Source organism: Perognathus longimembris, chromosome 23 (genome assembly GCF_023159225.1).
Source record: "Perognathus longimembris pacificus isolate PPM17 chromosome 23, ASM2315922v1, whole genome shotgun sequence".
Classification (NCBI taxonomy): domain Eukaryota; kingdom Metazoa; phylum Chordata; class Mammalia; order Rodentia; family Heteromyidae; genus Perognathus; species Perognathus longimembris.
The window spans coordinates 1746454-1766199 of record NC_063183.1 but is presented as its reverse complement, the minus strand read 5'-3'; the positions used below and the strand labels follow the sequence as shown (position 1 = coordinate 1766199).

Below are 19746 nucleotides of genomic sequence, written 5' to 3'. Positions count from 1 at the left end.
CTGGCGCCATTGGCTCATGCTTGTAATCCTAGCTACTCAGGAGGCTGCGATCTGAGGATCACAGTTCAAAGTCAGACCTGGCAGGAAAGTCTGCAAGACTCTTAAGTCCAATTAGCCACCAAAAAAGATAGGAGTAGAGATATGGCTCAAGTGGTAGAGTGCTAGCCTTGAGCAAAAGAAGCTCAGGGACAGAGCCCAATCCTTGCATTCAAGCCCAGGAACAAGCAATGGGGTAAGAAAAGGTACAAACTGAAACCCAAGAGAATAAATCAAAACATATGCTTCTGTCATCCTCTCCAACCTCCTGCCTTAGTGATGCTGTGGTCTGTGGGGTCAGTTGCGACAGGGCTGTACCCACCCCTAGGACTTGGAGGAAGTGCAGGTTCACTTCCTGTCCCAGGCTAACCAGACATACCACAATCAATATAAGTGGGCTCCATAGTTGATGGTTAATGCTCTCAGTCTTTAAAATTGAAACTGCTTGCTACAATTACTTAAGGATAAATAGACAAAATAAATTTAAAAAAAACAGAAAAAAGATAAGTAACTATGTCCTATAGATTCATCGCGTTAGGTGGGTGGAGGAGTTTGAAACTGTTATTTAAAGACCAACACTTAGATGAAGAAAACTTAATAGAATCCGGATTTGCAGTTTCTAGAAGAAAAACTGAAGGTGATAGAAACCCCTGCCTGAGCTGAGTGGCATATGCCACCAGTACCTGCACTTTTGGAGACTTCATAGATTTATGGCTTCTCTGTATGTGCTTTCTACCTCCACAGTAGCCTATCTTTAACTTTATAAACTTCTGAGATCACTTTAGAATGACAACTCTAAATAATTCCAAATAACTATTACACCAGTTCTTATTGTTCACTACTGTTAGATGGCTCATTAAACTTGGATCTGTCTAAAGATGTAGAGTGGAACACATTAATATTGTTAGGTTAAAAAAAATCTACCATATGATGTTCAAGAACATTTCTCACTGACAGTCTTATTTTTCAAGTTAAGTTCATATTTGGTATTTGAAAGCTATTTTTATCTGTATTAGCATAACCTGGTAGAAGTCGCTAGATTTCTTATTTTATTATGGTGTTAAATTCTAATTAATGCCATCTTGTACTTTTAATGCTAAGTAAAGCCCAGAGTTTTAAAACTACTTCTTATCACACATATGCATAAAAATCAAAATGGCTTAGAAAAAGAGGGCATCAGGAGATCTGATTTCTCTGTAGGCTTCTGTCTGCTATGAATGTGAAAAATGTCATTGGGAAAGTCCCTAAATTTCTTTAGATTTAGTATCATTTCTTCATGATAAGGAGTTTGATTTGGTTTGGAAGCCTCATATTTGAGGAACATGCACTTGGGCGTTATACCTTAATACCACTGAGTTTTGACCCGTGGACCTTTGATTCTATTGCATCTCCAGGTCACTCAGATAGAACCCAGATTTTCTATTCTTAGTCTCTCACTTTAAAATCATTCTAATTGGTTTTGTTACTGAATCAGTTCAATCAAAACAGAAGTTGACAAAGTAAAACAAAACAAAACATATTAGGCATCCCCTATTCTCATTTCTGCCTATTCCCATTCTCCTATTCTCGGAAAATAAACATAAATAAGTATTAGATATAGTTTAAGCCAGAAGAGCAAGAATACAATCCAATCAGAGCCCACAATCGTTGTAAATGCTCCGCACAGTCATGTGGGTTACTGGGATGTCCTCACTGTCCCCTTCCCCAGGTGGCTCTGCTTACACTCTGGCAGAACCTTCTAGACTTTGAACGCCAATGATATACCCACATACAGACACAAAAGCAGACACACACACCTAGGGTTTCTATCTCTTTCCTTCCTGCTTTCCTTTCTTCTCTCTCTCCCTCCCTCCCTCCCTCTTTCTTTCTCTCTCTCTCCCCTTCCTTCCTTCCTTCCTTCCTTCCTTCCTTCCTTCCTTCCTTCCTTCCTTCCTTCCTTCCTTCCTTCCTTCTTTCCTTCCTTCCTTCCTTCCTCTCTCTCTCTCTTTCTCTCTCTCTCTCTCCTCCCCTCTCTTCACTCTCTCTTTTTTTAAGGGCAAAACATACCAGTCACTGGTGTCTTACCCCTATGATCCAAGCTACTCAGGAGACTGAGATCCGAGGATCCTGGTCTGAAGCCAGCCCAGGCAGAAACATCTATGATACTCTTATCTCCAATTAACCAGCAAAAAGCCAAAAGTGGCTTAAGTCATAGAGTACCAGTCTTCAGAAAAGAGCTAAGGGATAGTGCCCAGGCCCTGAGTTCAAGCCCCAGTAACAGCACCAAAAAATCAAAACAATACTTTTGAAAAACAAAACAATACTTTTACAGTTGTGAAAAAATTAACTCAATACTTCTAAGAGTTATGAAGATTAGGGGTATAGCTCAAGTGCTTGCCTTAAGTTCAAATCCCAGTACTGAAAAAAAGAAGGAACTATTTATAAGAACTCTCTTCCTTCTTTGATAGTAGACAACTATCAAATGAAGCAAAGACTGAACTAAACAGACTTTCATGTGATGAGGACAGTGATCGTCATGTGGTTATAAATTACCAAAATGTAAAAGGCTTATTGAAAAAAGTGTGGAAAACATATAGTTGAAAGAAATCGCAGGATTTTTTTCCCCAAGTAAAATATGAAGAATCTGCATTTAGTTGTTTCTATGTACTGAAGTAAGTTGCCATCTCACTACGGGGCAGCCATTTTCCTCCCATTTTCAGAGCCAGCTGCACTGCATGCACCCAAGTCCCTGTGAATGGGTTGGGAGCTTTTCCAGAGCAGAATCTGACAGCTTATCTCCGTGGGCTTGAACCTTTGTGGTCCTGGGCACAGCAGGGCTTGACTCAGGGGCAGCAGATGAAATTAATTTCTGGTCCACCCACCACTTTCCCCCCAGTCTCTTCTCCACAGGCCTGCTCAGGGGCTCCATAGGGCCCATCAACTTCCCTAAAGCCCCCAGATTTGTATGAAAGAAGGCATGGGGGCTGGGGACTGGTTCACGGGCACATCACCCCTCACGCCGTTGACCAGCTTCTCAGCAGGCTCGAGTCTCATCGCTACAATCCTCCTTCTAATGGGAACGGATCTCTTTCACATTTGTAAAACATGGTGGCATTTTTGGAAAGCACATCTAAAAGGAGTAGCTATTGCTATTCTGCCTTTTCTTTTAAACAAAAATCCATTCACTAAGATGGTCTAATCAATCCATTCCTCTTAATAGAGGTTTTAACTCTAGTAAATACTCTTCCCTTCCTCCAAGTATATTCCAGAATTTTCTAATTATAGAAATCACGTGTAGGAAGTGGAGGTGTGGTTCAAGAGGTAGAGTGTCTACCCTGAGCAGAAAAAAAAAAAATCACCTGTAATGCTTATTGCGGGTCCCCCCACCCAGATCCCCCACCTATACCTTCAGAATCTGACTTAATAACTGTTGGGAAGGTGCTAGGAATCTGCAATATCAATGAGTCTCAGGTGTTCCTTTTGGTCGTGAAGGCTGGGAATCATTTCTCTAACCTACAATGATAACTTCAGATGGCTCTAACAGAGTAACATAGAATTATACACCAAGGCAACACAAACTGTCACTCCACTCCTAGCAAAGAGTTATAGAACATGAGCTGTGGATATGTAGGTGTTTCAAAAAGCAATGAGGGATGTTGAAAGGCTACACCAATCAGGTCTCAGGAAATCCGAGTTCTCAACTGGGTCCTAGACAATTGTCAAAGCTTATGCAAGTTGCTTTGCTTTGATTCCCTCACCTGTAGATTCCTAAGTGCTACAGCACAAGGCAGTGGTATTTAGATCTCTATACCCTTTGACCTAGGAAGTTGTACTAAGTTAATCAGGCAGAGGTCTAAAAATATTCATCATATTGTTTATAATGATGAAAAATGGGATAACATCTTAATACTCACCAATAAAGGGAGAGTTAAATAAATGGTTTAGTGGTTTAAGTCAGTATTAACTGATTTACCCAAACACCAAATACTATACAACCTTAAAAATGGTTAATGGAGATCTTTATATGTGATATGGAAATGTCATGATGTTGCAATAACAAATTACAAAATTGTATTTGAACTTACTTGTAGGTTTTTGTTTTTGTTTAAAGTGTGTGTGTGTGTGTGTGTGTGTGTGTGTGTGTGTGTGTGTGTGGTGTTTCTAGAAAGTTCATTCACATACCTAAATGTTATCAATAGCAAGGTTATGGGGTGTTTTACCTTTTCTTTGGATCCCTCTTTTAATCCTCTGCATTCTTTATAGTAAGATTAAACATTGATTGTGGAGATAATTAAACTTTGTGGAGGTAATTAATACTTAATTCATATTTTTATTTTTTATTTGATTTTTCTGTGCTGGTCCTGGGGCTTCGACTCAGGGCCTGAGTACTGTCCCTGACCTTTCATTACTTGGTTAGAGCTTTACCACTTGAGCCACCACTCAATTGGAAATAAGAGTCTCGAGGACTTTCCTGCCCAGGCTGGCTTCAAATTGCAATCCTTAGATTTCAAACTCCTGAGTATTAAGATGACAAAACATGAGCCATTGGTGCTCAACTTCATTTTATTTTTTTTAAGTATTTCATGTACGTTGCCATGGTGATGTCTAGCTTCCACCACAACCAGACTAGAAGTAGATTAGAGGAAAGATTTAGTGATATGAATTAGAAATATTCCTTCCTCAATGATAACCTTCTTCCACTCTACATTGAAGTTAATTTGTTCAAAAGATCTAATTTTTCCCCTCCAAAATGATGGGGGAAATACTTAAGCCACCCACTTGGGGCTCATTTCGGAGAGCTCTTGTCTTGTGCCTGACCCAGAGCGGCTGACAGAGTGCCTCAGGAGAATGTTAGGAAAGGCAGATCTCAGCATTTCCCCAGTCCCTCTAGCTCAGCTGAGCGGGTGGGCCTGGAGCTCCCGGTGTTTTGTAGGGTATAGAGGGCCGGCCACTCAGGTCCTCTGTTGCTTTAACACAGAGCAGCCCGCTCCCTTTCCTGATGGATTTGGTGATGCTTTTGAAAAATCATGTTGTACAGGCAGAGAGGAGATTCTAGGAGTCCCCCAAGTTGCTTCAATGCGGGCCGGAGGTGAGGAATTATGAGAACCAAGGAAAGGATGTAATGGCTATTAGTTTTGCCTAATAAGTTTTATTTTTCCTAATCTCCCGCCCCCCCCCCCCAACCTCTTTCAGCACCTACAGGTCACTGTTTTACTTATTCACTCTTATGACTTCACTGAACTCAACAGTTCATCACTTGGTAAATACTACCTTTCCATATGCTTTTTTTTTTTTTCGGGGGGAGGGGGGGAGTCCCCCTTAGCAGAGACAAGAGGTTTCAAGTAGAGTATCTACTCCAATCAACCCACAGACCCCATGTTGGTGGGGGATTTTTTGCCAGTCATGGGGCTTGGACTCAGGGCCTAGGTGCTGTAAAAAGCTCAAGGCTCATGTATGACCTCTTTGAGCCACAGCCACTTCCAATTTTCTGTGGTTAGTTGGAGATAAGAGTCTCATGGACTTTCTTGTTCAGGCTAGGTTTGAACTGTGATCCTCAGATCTCAGCATCCTGAGTAGCTAGGATGGCAGGCGTGAGCCATCAACTTCTGGCCCCTCACCCCATTCCTTACCCCTTGGTCAGGATTTTTCCATTGCCCACTTTATGGATTTGCTCTGTCAGCTAAATGAAAGGGCTCGAAGGTCCACCTGCATTGCTTTGAGGTTCCTCACTGCCTCAAGTTTATGGCATCTACAAAAGAACAAACAGTAATACTGAGCCCCCATCTCTAGGAGCAGTAGTCTTCAACTGCAAAAAAAAAAAATGCTTAAAGGAAAGCATCAACCTAATAATATCTTTCGCCTCAAAGAATAAGTTTCTCTTAAAACTTTACTCTGAGCCAGAAGTTCTAGAAAGGCAGATTGTTGCAGAATTTGGTCATAATAAAATGTCCTCTAACTGGGTGATAGTGCTTCATACTTGTCATCCTAGCTACTCAGGAGATCTGAGGATCATAGTTCAAAGCCAGCCAGGGCAGGGAGGTTCATAAAAGTCTTTTTTTTCTTTATTGTCAAAGTGTAGTACAGAGGGGTTACAGATTTATATGTAAGGCAATGAGTACATTTCTTGTTCAACTTGTTACCTCCTCCCTCATTTTTCCCCCACCTCATTGTAAGGTCTGTCCCTGGGAGGCTCCATGTAGATGCCCCCACCTCATTAAGCCGTGCCTTGCTCACAAAGCTGCCTCTTTTCACAGACCTCCGATACTGAGGCTTGACCACCAATGTGCTTTGTCAGCAAAGATATCTAAAAGTTCTTTTCTCTAGCATTGACCACGTGGTGGATATTGGGTTTAACAGGCACCAGCTCAGGCGCCATTATGCCATGCCACGTGTTCTCTATTAGTGTGTTTGTGTCCTCCTGCCACCCCCCCTCAACATGGCATCCCACTAGAGTTTATCAAAATATGGTTTCTCCATTTTATAATCTGAAAATTGTTGTTTACTAGCAAAATTTTTTTCTAACCGACCACTTGGTTTTAAAGTATTGGACAAAAAATGTCATTTACTATTGGAATTCCGAAAGAGTCTACTGCTGAAATTCATTTTTGCATGCTGTAAAACCTATGTGCACAGTGTGTATGTGTGTTCCATGTGTGTATGTATGTGTAAACATCATTTGTTAGTATGTCCATCTAGCTATATATCTGTGCTAAAACTCATCACATCTACTGAGTTTTGTCATTGCAGAATTCTGGCAAGTATTTGGTCAATTCTTGACAAGGTACAGGTAAGCTCTAGTCCCCTTGGTCTCCTTGTTGTTTTAATTGGAAATCAAAAAGGGCTTTTGTGGCAAAGACGCCTTGGATTGTAGTTCGAAGCCAGCCCGGGCAGAAAATCTCTCAAACTCCATCTCCCAATTAACCAGCGAAGAGCCAGGCTGGAAGCATGGCTGAAGAGACTTATCTCTTACCAGACAAATGCTGGAAGTGGAGCTCAAGTGGTAGAGTACTAGCCTCGAGCAGAAGTGCTCAGGGACAGTGCCCAGGCCCTGAGTTCAAACTCCGTGAATGCCAACGGGGGCAAGCCATCCCAGCAACAAGCACCTAGACCACTGGGACTCAGCCAGTTCCGGGAACAAGTATCATGGAGTGGAGTAAGAGGAAAATGATCGCATCCTAAATGGAGTCACTTTGTCTCGCCCTTTCAAAATTAATCAGAGCCGGGGGATCAAGAGATAGTAGCTTGTCCATCTAATGTCCATGCTTGAGTATAAGAACTGTCCAAGTCATCCAATTTTTAATTTTGTGCCCTAAACCCTTCCTTTTGCCTTAATACTTTTTTTTGCCCAGCCCCTGCCTCATGAGACTTCTTCCAGGCTTCATTCAAGGACTGGCATCTACCACCAAGGGACCCTGCTGCTTGCCTTCTCCAGGAGGGGCCACATTTCTACCTTTTACCCCTAATGCCAACGCCCCTTGCCAGCAGGAAGCAGCCAGAGAGAGTCTTCGTCCTTTTTCATAACTATTAAAAGGCTGGAATGTAAGGTCTGTCCCTGGAAGGCACCATGTAGATGCCCCCACCTCATTAAGTCTCCATCCAGTTACCTGGGTAACCTGCAGACCTGGAGGCAGTTACCTCCCCTTTCCCTGAGGTCACATCCTAATCCACCTGGCCACACCCCTTGCCCCTGCCCTAGATATAAGGCAGGGCTGGGTGGGGGTCGCTCTCTCTCTCTCCCTTCTCTCCGGCCATGGATCATCTTGGCCACAGGCCAGCAGTTCGGTAATAAACTTTCTTTCCTGCCTGAATACCGCGTGGTGTTCTCCTTTACCGGCTACCTACTTTAAAAACCTAACACTCATGAGACTTATAATCTCTAATTAACCAGCAAAAAGCCAGAAGTGGTGCTGTGGTAAAAAAAGGTCAGGGACAAGGCCAGGCTCCAAGTTGAAGTCCCAGGACCAGTACATGCACACACACACGAACACACATATGTGCACATGTGTGCATACGCAGACCCAAAGTGAGCTACTTGATGTACTTGATGACAAGGCCAGGCATCAGTGGCTCACACTTGTAATCCTAGCTACTCAGGAGGCTAAGATCTGAGGATCACAGTTCAAAACCAGCCTGGGAAGGAAAGTCCATGAGACTTTTATCTCCAATTAACCACCAGAAAACTAAAAGTGGCACTGTGGCTCAAATGGTATAGCACTACCTAGCCTGGACCTAAAGAACTCAGTAACAGTGCCCAGCCTCAGAGTTCAAGCCTCATGATGGACAAAAAAAAAAAAAAAAAAAAAGAAGAGAATGGCAAGCCAGGCCCTGGTGTCTCACACCTGTAATCCTAGCTACGGGGGGCTGTGATCTGAGAATCAAGGTTCAAAGCCCCTCAGGCAAGAAACTCTATGAGACTTTTTTTTTTTTTTTTTTTTTTTTTTGCTGGATCTGGGCTTGAACTCAGGGCCTGGGCTCTGTCCCTGAACCTCTCTGTGCTCAAGGCTACCACTCTACCACTTAAGCCACAGCGTCACTTCCAGCCTTTTCTGTTTATATGGTACTGGGGAATCAAACCTAGGGCTTCATGCATGCTAGGCAAGCACTCTACCACTAAGCCACATTCCCAACCCGAGGAGCCCACATCACAGACAGGCCTGTACTGTCAGTGGTGACAGGCACCTCTCAACACTGGGCCATGCAGCCCTTGAGTCCTGAAAAATGCTTTCAAGGTATGGTCTGGAGCAAGTTGCCTAGCCTTTCTAAGCTTCCATTTGTCTGGTGGGAAATAACCCAAAGTAAATGCTCAAGTGTGAGCCATTTTTATGTGAAAGGCTAGCTGTTCTGGTGTTAACAAATGAAGAACCTTTAGCCTAAAATCAGGTGTTGGAAAGCAAACAGTAGCTAAGTAATAAGGATTTCGATTGCCAAGCAACACTATTGTCCAATCAGGATAGTTAAGAATAAGACACACAATCTATAGCCATTTTCAAACTTTAGTGTGCAAACAATCACTTGGAAGTTGAGGATTGGTAGCTCATTCCCATAATCTTAGCTACTTGGAAGGCTAAGATCTGAGGATTAAGGTTTAAAGCCACCACCTGAGAGATTCTGATCTCCAATCAACCAGCAAACAGTTGGAACTAGTTGTGATTCAAGTGGTAAGAGTTCTGGCCTTGAGCAAAAACAATCCCCCCGACTCAGGGACAGAACCCAGGTCCTGAGTTCAAGCTCCAGGACCATCACCAAATAAAATAAAATAATAAGATATTCACCTTTTACAACAGGCCCTCTCTACTTCGAGGGGTTTAGAATTGAATTCTTTAGGCTAAGGGTCTGCTAAATACAAACCCATAGATAGCCAAAATTGCTCATGGCCTTTTCCCTAACATCCTCAAAATAAGAATCATTTTTGACTATGTTTTTAAAAATGCTATGGATACACTTGGGCCCGAGACAAAAACAGTTAACTTTCTAACAACCACAAAAATTGACAAATCTTGCCTTAGATGGACTCCCCCTGAGGTGAGAGGTAGCATCAAAGATGGCTGTACCCAGAACCATGGTGCTACTTAATAGGTATAGCTGAACAATCTGAGTAGAAGCCCCATAATCAGCCCCGTCCAGGATCACAAGACCCAAACATAGGTAAAGGTAAGAGAAAAATAACTCCAATCTCTGATGTTAAAACTGTTCTGTCAACATGAGTCATTACTAGAATGCCTAAAAGGGCTGCCTGTAGTGTCTTCTGAAATAGGAATGAGGTCATGTCTGAGTTTTGACATTATTGAGTTGCATGATGATGTGCTGGAATGGTTTTTACCACTGAGGAACCAGCATGTACTCTGTTCTTTCTGTGGTCTGTACAAAGCCTGGTGGACCCCAGATGAATATTTGAATCCAGGGCAACAGTACTGCTGCAACACAGGATGCCATACAGCAGCTCTTCTGTCCTTCTGGGCAACTGGAAGAATCTCTTACGCCCTCAGAATGCGCGGCCTGCCCGGAGGACTTCATATCTGTAAGTGAAGCAGGTTTTTTTTTTTTTTTCTTATATGGCTACAGCAAGGGAAATAAAGTGGAGCCCCAGCATTACAAGTTAGAATAGGATTTCAATCCTAACATTTACTGTATTTGCTGTGACCATGGCGTAGTTTGTAGTCTAAAATGGTTTGTGTTGACAATAGACAACTTAAAATGAATGCTTCTGTAGTACTTTGTATAAAAAGGATGAATTGCATGGCTTTTCCTGGACTTGATTTCCATGGATATAGTAAACCAGTTTTATAGCTAACCTAGTTACTTGTGGGCACTGGTGGTTCATGCCTGCAACCCTAGATGCTCAGGAGGCTGATATTTTGAGGATCATGGTTTAAAGCCATACTGAGCAATAAAGTCTGTGAGACTCATATCTTCAAGTAACCAGTCAAAACCCACAAGTGGAGTTGGGGCTCAAGTGGTAGAGTGCCAGTAGTTATAGATGGTTTCCTCTATCCTAGCAGGTAGCTGAGATGATTTCAGAAACTCTCCTTCAAATCAAAATTTTACATTATGATGTTTTCTTTCGGTTTTCCTTTCCACAAACTATTCTCACTTGGTTGATGCAGGTCAGGTATGAAAGTAGCTTTTAAATTACAAAACTGAGTAACATTTAAAACTGCTAAAACTGACCATTTTAAACAGATAAAAAAAAAACATTCAATAGGGGTTGGAGCATTGCTTAAATGGTTGAGCACTTGCTTATTGTTGTCATAAGGCCCTGAGTTCACACATCAGCACACCATCCCTTCCTCCAAAAAAAGAGAGAGAATATTAAATAGACTATGATAGTTTTATAGTTAAGAGAGAACAAATCTTCTAAAGAAAAAGTTTTTACTTTAGGTTAACTACACTGGGCCAGGATGGCTCGTTAAGGTGGTGATGGACCACAAGCCTGCATTCTGTTCTTAGGAGTGCCCTAAGACAAGGGTTTATTTAATCTTCTGCTTGACAGCTGACAGATGACCCTCTATATAACATACAATGCCACGGGAATAACTCAGTAGGTGGCAGGTCACACCTTTTTTGTATAACCACAAAGGAAAATGCTATTATTCCTAAGTCTAAGTATGATTTCAACCATGTCTTCAACCCACTGAATTATTTTTAATGCCATGTCCTTCACTGTAGTAAGGATATAATGGGGAACAAAACAGATAATATTCTTTGCCCCAATCTGTTCTTTTCCTTTTCCATAGACTTATATGTGCAGTATAATGTCAAATAAAGGTATTCTTAAGTCTTATTATAAACCAAAGTGCTATGTCTGGATTGAATTGTCCTGTCTTTTTAATCAAAAAGTGAGACACTTTTTCCAGTGAGACACTATAAAGTACAGACCTGGGCTACATATCAAAGTTTAGGGCATGGCATAACATATATGATCCCATTAGATACTTGTCTGGTATCTCACTACCCACTTAAATAAGAGCAACTCTGTTTCTCACTGAGGAGAATCAAGAACATTGAGTGCTGTAACCATTCTGACTGCTGATACTCTGTAATAGTCATGGGCGACCAGCTATTGCCCATCTCCTTCTAGGAATGATCAGTGATGAGTCTTAAACTCATAGACAAGACAGCACTACTTTCCCAGATGTTACAGAGGACAAGACTGGGATTGGCCCAAATGCCTGCATTTCAAAATGATTCCCAATACTTAAGTAGATACTTGTCCTATTGATTATTGTTGGTTTGAGATTTAAGTAAACTGAGGCTTCAAAAGTACTACTTCTGGGCTGGGAATGTGGCTTAGTGGTAGAGTGCTTGCCTAGCATTCATGAAGCCCTGGGTTCGATTCCTTAGTACCACATACACAGAAAAAGCCAGAAGTGGCGCTGTGACTCAAGTAGTAGAGTGCTAGCCTTGAGCACAGAGAGTCTTAGGAACAGTGCCCAGGCCCTGAGTTCAAGCACCAGGACTGGCAAAAAAATAAAAATAAAAAATAGTACTTCCTACAACAAGGCAACAGTCACCTCTACACGACAGTAGTATAGTTTCTACTTGTGACTCCTGGATAGAAGATCATCTTCTTATCACAGTCTGTGTGGTCTGTGAGATCCCAGGAAACTCTAACTTCAGCAGTGGGAAGCAGTACTTTGAGGGCTTATACAAGATAGGTAACGGGCATTCTATTCTTCCTTCTAGAGCCTTCCTTCTATGGCTTGTAATCCCACACACATGACTATTGCCATACCAGAATTTCCAGGGACAGGAAAGTCTCTGAGCATTGAAAATAGGAATATACCATTGAACAAACTCCATGATAACGAGATCAACAGAGAAGCAACAAATAGCTTCAGATTACATTTCAGCAAAACACTTCTCAAAACCAAGATATCTTCTGCTAACAAACTCTGCCCTTCTAGAAAAGTCTACTGTAAGACATTCTCTTACCAGCTATTTGCTAAAGCTGCTGCTCATGTCCATGAACTCTTAGTTACCAGTGCAGCAGATTCAAAGCTTTAAGAATCTGCTTGATCACTTGCATTTAAGTCAAGTTCTCTGCAATACAACCAAGTCTTTTTTTAACCTCTACAATAAAAAATTCCTATTTTTTTGTTTCATTTCACTTGACAAATACAAGTTGCTTGTCAGATATCTAATGAACCCCACTGGATCAGACTGTCCTACTTTTAGTAGACCAAACAAAAGGGTCCCATACTGTTTTCCATTGAGAACAGCCATGACGGGTGCCAGGGACGGCAGAGAGTATGTCAAGAGTGTGTTTCACAATGGCATTTTGTAACATCTGTACTCTCCTTTGGATTGCTACTTGGCTTGGCAGGCTATTCCCCTCTTCTTTGGAATTTGATCTGTTCGCCCAAGCTTTAGTGCCTAGCAGTACAAAGAGCCTAAAGGGCTGGGTACAAGAGGGCACGGGTTTAAAGCAATGAATTTCCTGTCTGGGGAAGCATCCTGATCTGGGGGAGAGATAGGGTCTCTTGTTTGGGCTTGGGGGGCGGGGGAAACCAGATAAGTCTGAAGTGTGCCCTGAACATATCCAGCAGGCTTCCTTCCTGCTTCCTGACTGCTCGGGGCTCCAGACTGGCTGCAGCTGCTAATTGACATTCTTCTCTCATTTCAGTTCTCAGAAAAATGCCTATTCAATCAGCTCTGCCTATCTGCACTGGAGCTGACCTTTTGCTTCCCATGGGAGGTTGAATCCATGGCCCCTGACCTTGAGTGGGAGTCACCAATTTCTGTACGTAAAGTCATTTTATTAAAATTATTCTGTCTACTGGGTCTTTTTTCCTCCTCCCCTCTCCTCTGCTCTTGAGCTTATAGGAAAATGTATAGAAGTTCGGATTCTAATCACCGTTTGCAGACTAAAGAATAGTCAGATGAGAAACTTTAATCTAACTGCTAACATGAGGGCCTAAGTATTTTATTAAACATTTGTGCAGGGGCTGGGACTATGGCCTAGTGGTAAAGTGCTCACCTCGTATACATGAAGCCCTGGGTTCAATTCCTCAGCACCACATATATTAAAAAAAAAAAAAAAGCCAGAAGTGATGTTGTGGCTCAAGAGGTAGAGTGCTAGCCTTGAGCAAAAAGAAGCCAGGGACAGTGTAGTCCACACCCCAGGACTGGCAACAAAAACAAAACAAATAAACATTTGTGCAGGCAAGGTGTTACTATAACTGTCATTTAAAATTTACCTGGATATATTGACGTAGAGATCTGAGTCTACTATATAGGCAAGAATGCCTCATTTCTCATTAGGATAGCAAAGAAGCTTAAAAGATCTTCTCCCCGACTCCTATATATCACCCCCAAAAGAATACTGAGGACTGTTCTAGTCCAGCCTTGGCCTTTGGCTTTCTGCTTTTATTTACACTCTTGGTCAAGCCAAATTAAAAATGAGTTTATCAGACAGGTATCAGTAGCTCACCAATAATCCCAGCTACTCAGGAGCCTGAGATGTGAAGATTATAGTTTGACCCAGACCAGTCTTGTGTAGTCCACAAGACTACAATCTCCAATTAAGGAGCAAAAGCCAAAAGTGGAGCCATGGTTCAAGTGGTAGTGTGCCAGCTTTAAGCAAAAACAGCTCAGGAACAGTGCCCAGGGCCCAGTACTAGTACACACACACACACACACACACACACACACACACACACACACTTCTCTATCTCCTCAAACAACACACACACTTCTCTATCTCCTCAAACAACTTGAGAATACAGATTAATCATCCCTTATCAAAATGCTTAGGACCTAAGTATCAGGTTTCAGAGCTGATTTGCACCTTGTAATACTTTGCATAGATGTTGAGCAACCCTAACCCTTACGTCCAAAATGTGAATTTCACGTTGGTACTCAACCAGCCACATGAAATGTGATTCTTAAGTCAGCCCCCAGCAGAACTTTCTCAGTGGCTCTTAACCCTCTATGGTCCTTGTCCCCACAACCCCTGCTCTTCCTTCTTTGGGCTGAACACAAAGACTCAACTGTTGCTCCTGCTACTCATGCTACTTATCAGAGTATTTCCCAAACAAAAAAGACAGATTCCAGAAAATTCTAGTACCTCCAGCTGAAATTAGTTGTTCCAACTCCAAATACTTGAAGGGTTGGCAGCTCTCCCAAGGTAGACACATTGCTTTCCTTGCTCTCTAGTGACAGGGGGGTTGTATGTCCAGGATGGGTTTATGGACTTCGAAGTCAACAGTCACTAAACAGAATCAGCTCTCAACTTGGATTCCCTAGTGGAAGCTCATCCTGCCAGCCCTTGCTGAAGGCTGAGTGCCCAGAGTGAGTACAATTTCACACACTCTGAACAGATGTGGTGGGCACTACCAGATGCTAAGAAGATCAAGATTTGCCTAGGAAGTAACTAGGGGTTAACATACTTTGCTTCAACATTTCTTTAAGTTTGAAAATGATGAGGTCCTCTATGAAAATGAAATACATGCTCTCTGGAAAAAAAAATCCTCCAAGCAAAATATCCAGAGACAGGGAATTCAGGTGTGATACAATCACTACTGTTATTATTATTTTTAATGTAGGTTAGATTTAAAGAATTTGTTGGGCTGGGAATGTGGCCTAGAGGTACAGTGCTTGCCTAGCATGCATGAAGCCCTGGGTTCGATTCCTCAGCACCACATAAGCAGAAAAAGCCAGAAGGGGCTCTGTGGCTCAAGTGGTAGCCTTGAGCAAAAAGAAGCCAGGGACAGTGCTCAGGCCCTGAGTCCAAGCCCCAGGACTGGCCAAAAAAAAAAAAAAAAAAGATGTCAATTTGTTGACACAAAGTTCTTTATGACCCTCCTCCCCTGTTGTTACAGAATGACAGTGAAGTGCTATTACAAAAGAGACAGCAGAATGCTAAAGGCCCATGTCCCAGGCCTGCTTGCTCCACTGGCCCCTGTGAAGCCAGGTCCTCTTGTGTTGATTCTCCAATCTTTACCAGGTGTGCAACTGCAATTTAAAAGATATTTGAGCCCAGCACTGGTGACTCACGCTAGTAATCCTAGCTTCTCAGGAGGCTGAGATCTGAGGATCACATTTGGAAGCCAACCAGGGCAGGAAAGCCCATGAAACTCTTATCTCCTAATCTACCATCAGGAAACTGGATGTGGAGCTGTGATTCAAAGTGGTGGAGCACTAGCCTTGAGCCAAAGAGCTCAGGAACTACGTCCAGGCCCTGAGTTCAAGCCCCATGACTGACCAAAAGATATGTGGTTCAATCCTTTTGGGTTTTTTTCCCCCTAAAATGAATGCATATGTTACAACTAGTACCTACTCAGATCTGGGAGAGTTCTCTGATCTATTTCAGATGAGGCCTACCAGCCTACTGACAGGCCTACAGGAGGAAGGAGTGCCCCGTGGTGAGACATCTCCACCAACCCAGCTACATGGAAGTCCAGGTTCTCAACAGGGCGACCCCAGCATGAAGCTGGTCTTAGATGACTGCTGGGCAACACCTAAGGAGGACACCAGCCCCTCTCCCCCAGAGGCACATTGTGCTGGATGGGTAGGTACTCACATGCTGGAGTGTTGCTCAGCGAATCCATTAAAACTTGGCTGGTAAGCTGGCATGGGTGGCTCACGCCTGTTGTCTCAGCTACTCAGAAGGCTGAGATCTGAGGATCACGGTTCACCAGCCCAGGCAGAAAAGTCCATGAAACTCTTATCTGCAATTAACCACCAGAAAACCGGAAGTGGTGCTGTGGCTCTGTTGTAGAGCTGACTCCATCTTGATTATTAGGTCAACCTGACCCCAAAATTCTGCTTCTGTAAATGGCTTGCTTAACTTGTTATTTGCTCTACCTCCTGCTTCAGCCTCCTACATCTGTGAAATTATTGCGTGCTCTACCCCCTGCATCAAGCCCCTACGTCTGTGCTATGCTTTTACCTTTATAAACCCTAATTTGAGGACTGCTCGGGGTCATGGTGGCAGCTCCTGAGTCTGCACTGTGTCCCTGGCTGGTCAGCCCGCCTTTCACTGTCACAGTTTCAGCTCCCAAGTCTGTGCTGCATCCCTGGCTGGTCAGTTTGCCTTTTGCTTCCCCAATAAGTCCATCTTTTTGCTTGAGGCTGTCTGAGTGGTGGACTCTTGGAGGGATGGGGACTCCCCTCCCTTGAACCCGGTAACGTTTCTAACCCCATAACAGCTCAATGTGGTAGAGCACTAGCCTTGAGCTGAAGAGCTCAGGGACAGCGCTCAGGTCCAGAGTTCAAGCCCCACGACCGGCAAAAAACAAAACAAAATAAAACAAAAAAAAATGGCTGGTGATGAGAGAATAAACCCTCTTGGGGCTTAGAGAAGGTTTGGGCCATAAAAGCCACCCATCTGCTCTTGTTAGTCACTGGACCCTGACCTAACCAGATGGCTCACAACATTTTCCTGTTGTGGTGGCATCTGAACAGGAATAGGTTTGAGTCTGGCTCCGATTCTCCATCTCTTTCAGGAGACAAAGGGACTCCTGGCCTTATCTATTTACTAAATGCCTGCCGCCTAGCAGGCAGAGTTAACCTATCCCACATCCATCTGAGCCTTATTCCCCTAGAAAGAAGGCACTAGCCATCTTTATGAGGAAAGCCAACCTTAACTGCTTAACTGCCTAGCTAAAAGCAAGGCTTTGTAGTGGAGCTGGAATTAGAATTCCCATTTGGTTGTGGAAGTTACAGTGCCATGGAGTTGTAACTCTCCCAGCACTTGGACATTGTGGGTTCCCGGCTCTGTGGCGCCCTCTCCAGGGCTCCTGCACACTGGCACAACACTGAACCTCTGCTTTCTTGACATTGCGGAGTTGCTAAGCTCCTAGCCTGCAAGTACTCTCCTGTCTCCAGATTCTATAAAGTCAGATCATTCACATAGCTCATTCCTTCACCTCCTGGAAGACTCGCTCAAATATCCCTTGACTTTTGATCCCTTACCCTGGTCTAACTCTTCACATGTTGGTATTTACTGCCTAACATACTGCTTCACATCCTTACTGCTTGACACACCATCTTTTGTAGCATCACCCCTGCTAACATGTAAAACAGTGGTTGGGATGTATTCCTCTCTTATCATTTATAGTGATATTAATATATAATAGGGTGATATGTAATATACATGGTGATATTATATACCCTGGTTCAATCACTATATATAATATGACATATATTTTACATGATGTATCCAAGGCAGTACAATATAATATATAATAGGCATTCACACGAGCAGAAATAAGCCAGTCTTCTGAAGTGCTACACATACAATTTCACATCTTTGGAATTTAAGTGGCAAACAAATGTGTTAATACTATAAGTGTTATGCACAACTTTATTTTATGGGTAGGATTGGACAGATGGGAGCAGAAAGGTGTACAATGAAGTCAAAGGTCACTGTAGAAGGCAAATTTGCTCCTCATCCTGAGGGAAAATACATGTGGCTGTTCTCCCTGTGCGTGACTGCTAGCTGTGAATATAACCTAGACTGCTCCCAAACTGCCTTCCATCCCACTGCATCCTCAGCCACCCATCACGATCACTACTGGAGGTTTGACATGAAGACCTTTGCCTTTGAGTCAAAGGCTTGGGGACTTACTGCCCTGGCAAATGATCCAACAGTCACCTGGGCTGGGTACTCACTCCTGGAGTCTTAGCTCCTCCAGAGGCTGAGATGTGAGGATCATGGTCTGAAGTCAGCCCAAGCAGAAATAGCCAGCGGTCTCTATCTCCATCCAATTAATCAGCAAAAAAGCCAGACTGGAGGAGTAGCTCAAGTGGTAAAACACCAGCCTTGAGTGAAAAAGCAAGGGAAGAGTATGAGATTATGTCACCAAAAAGTCACATGAACCCAAGTTAAAGGTGAGGCAAGTGCTTTGCTTTCGCTCAACTCCTCTTCCATTTCCAGGTCCACTCCCCTGCAGCACCTCAATCTTCAGCTGGCTCGCTCCAGACTTGCCTCTGTACTCTGTGACCTGCTCTGCCTCACCAAGGTCCAAAGAGGTCAAAATTCCCATGAGACCCTTGGGACTAACACTCTTTTCCAAAGTGTTGTAATTATAAAGTGACACACAGAGGGGTTAGTTACCTAAGTCAGGTAATGCGGACATTTCTTTTTGGACAATGTCACCCTTTCCCTCACTACCAGTTTTCCCCTCTCACCCCCACTCACAAGTTGTATAGTTCATTTTCCACATAGTGTCCAGGGAGAACCACAGCTGCATTTGTTCACCCTTTGTCCCTCCATATCTCTGTCCCCCTTACCTTCCCAAAGGTAGATAAATGAACAAGACCAAAGGAAAGCAAATAAAAACAAAGTCCCTTTTGTTGACATTTCCTGTAGTTTATTTCAATACTAGTTTATATGATCAGAGGCAGAGGCTCCTTTTGTGTTCCTCCCCCAAGAGTATCTTCCTTTGGTCTCACTGTGAGTATACCTAGAGTCCTGTATAATTTATCCTGTCCCACTATGTTTTAGATCTAGCTTCTGCATACACCACTTGCCTCTCTGAGTTTGGCTTACCTCACTTCACATGATTTGTTCTAGAGGACTGAGACTCTTAGCCAAGTCTTTACCTAAAAACCTCTAAGTCTGAGATAGGCAGACTCTTCTATGGACTCGATTCATGGAGAATGTGTTCCATTTTTACGAAGGCTATGCTACCCATGGACATGAAGGAGCAAGACATTCCTTAGAACATCGTCTCTGAAAATTCCATCATCATCATCATCAAACTATCCTAGACATCAAACACCACCTTGCTCATCTGTCTCTAGCCACAGGGACCACTGAAGAGGACCAAATAACAACCATTATCCCAGTATCCATCTTCCTGTTATTGGGGGGCTCTCCACTCAGAGGTATGGCTACAGACCACGAGGTACTTGCTGTACTAGAAGTCTTAGCTTGGGCCACAATAGGTCCTTTTGTGCCAGAAGCATAATGCTTGTACATATTACATGTTCATTATAAATCCAAACAAAAGAATAAAAACAATGTCTTCCTTCCAGAGGAAGATTTTTTTTTTCTCCCTCAAGGCCCTTTTATAGCCTTATAGAAATCTAGCATCAGTGAGATCATATGTTGAACTTACTGTTCTCCAACTCTGTTGATGGTTTTAACACAGCTTACATGTGCTCAGACCACCTCACTTAAGAGCTGTACAGGATGGCAGGATCTACCTTAGTCACAATCCTTATTCCTAGCTCATTCACAACATCCAGGTTACTTCTACTTTCATGCTTGATGTTAATATTGCC

General features: G+C 43.0%; 1 protein-coding gene across 1 annotated transcript; it reads left to right on the top strand.

Moving 5' to 3' along the window:
• Positions 1-9771: 9771 nt before the first annotated feature.
• Zp2 (zona pellucida glycoprotein 2) lies at positions 9772-18554 on the top strand. Its single transcript, XM_048333065.1, is given in 14 exon segments — positions 9772-10033; positions 10975-11053; positions 11250-11262; positions 12199-12430; positions 14671-14757; positions 14760-14854; positions 14923-14976; positions 14978-15018; positions 15336-15460; positions 15841-15927; positions 15930-15985; positions 15987-16024; positions 17957-18121; positions 18395-18554. Coding segments are annotated over 14 exon segments (1494 nt in total).
• The last annotated feature ends 1192 nt before the right edge of the window (positions 18555-19746 follow it).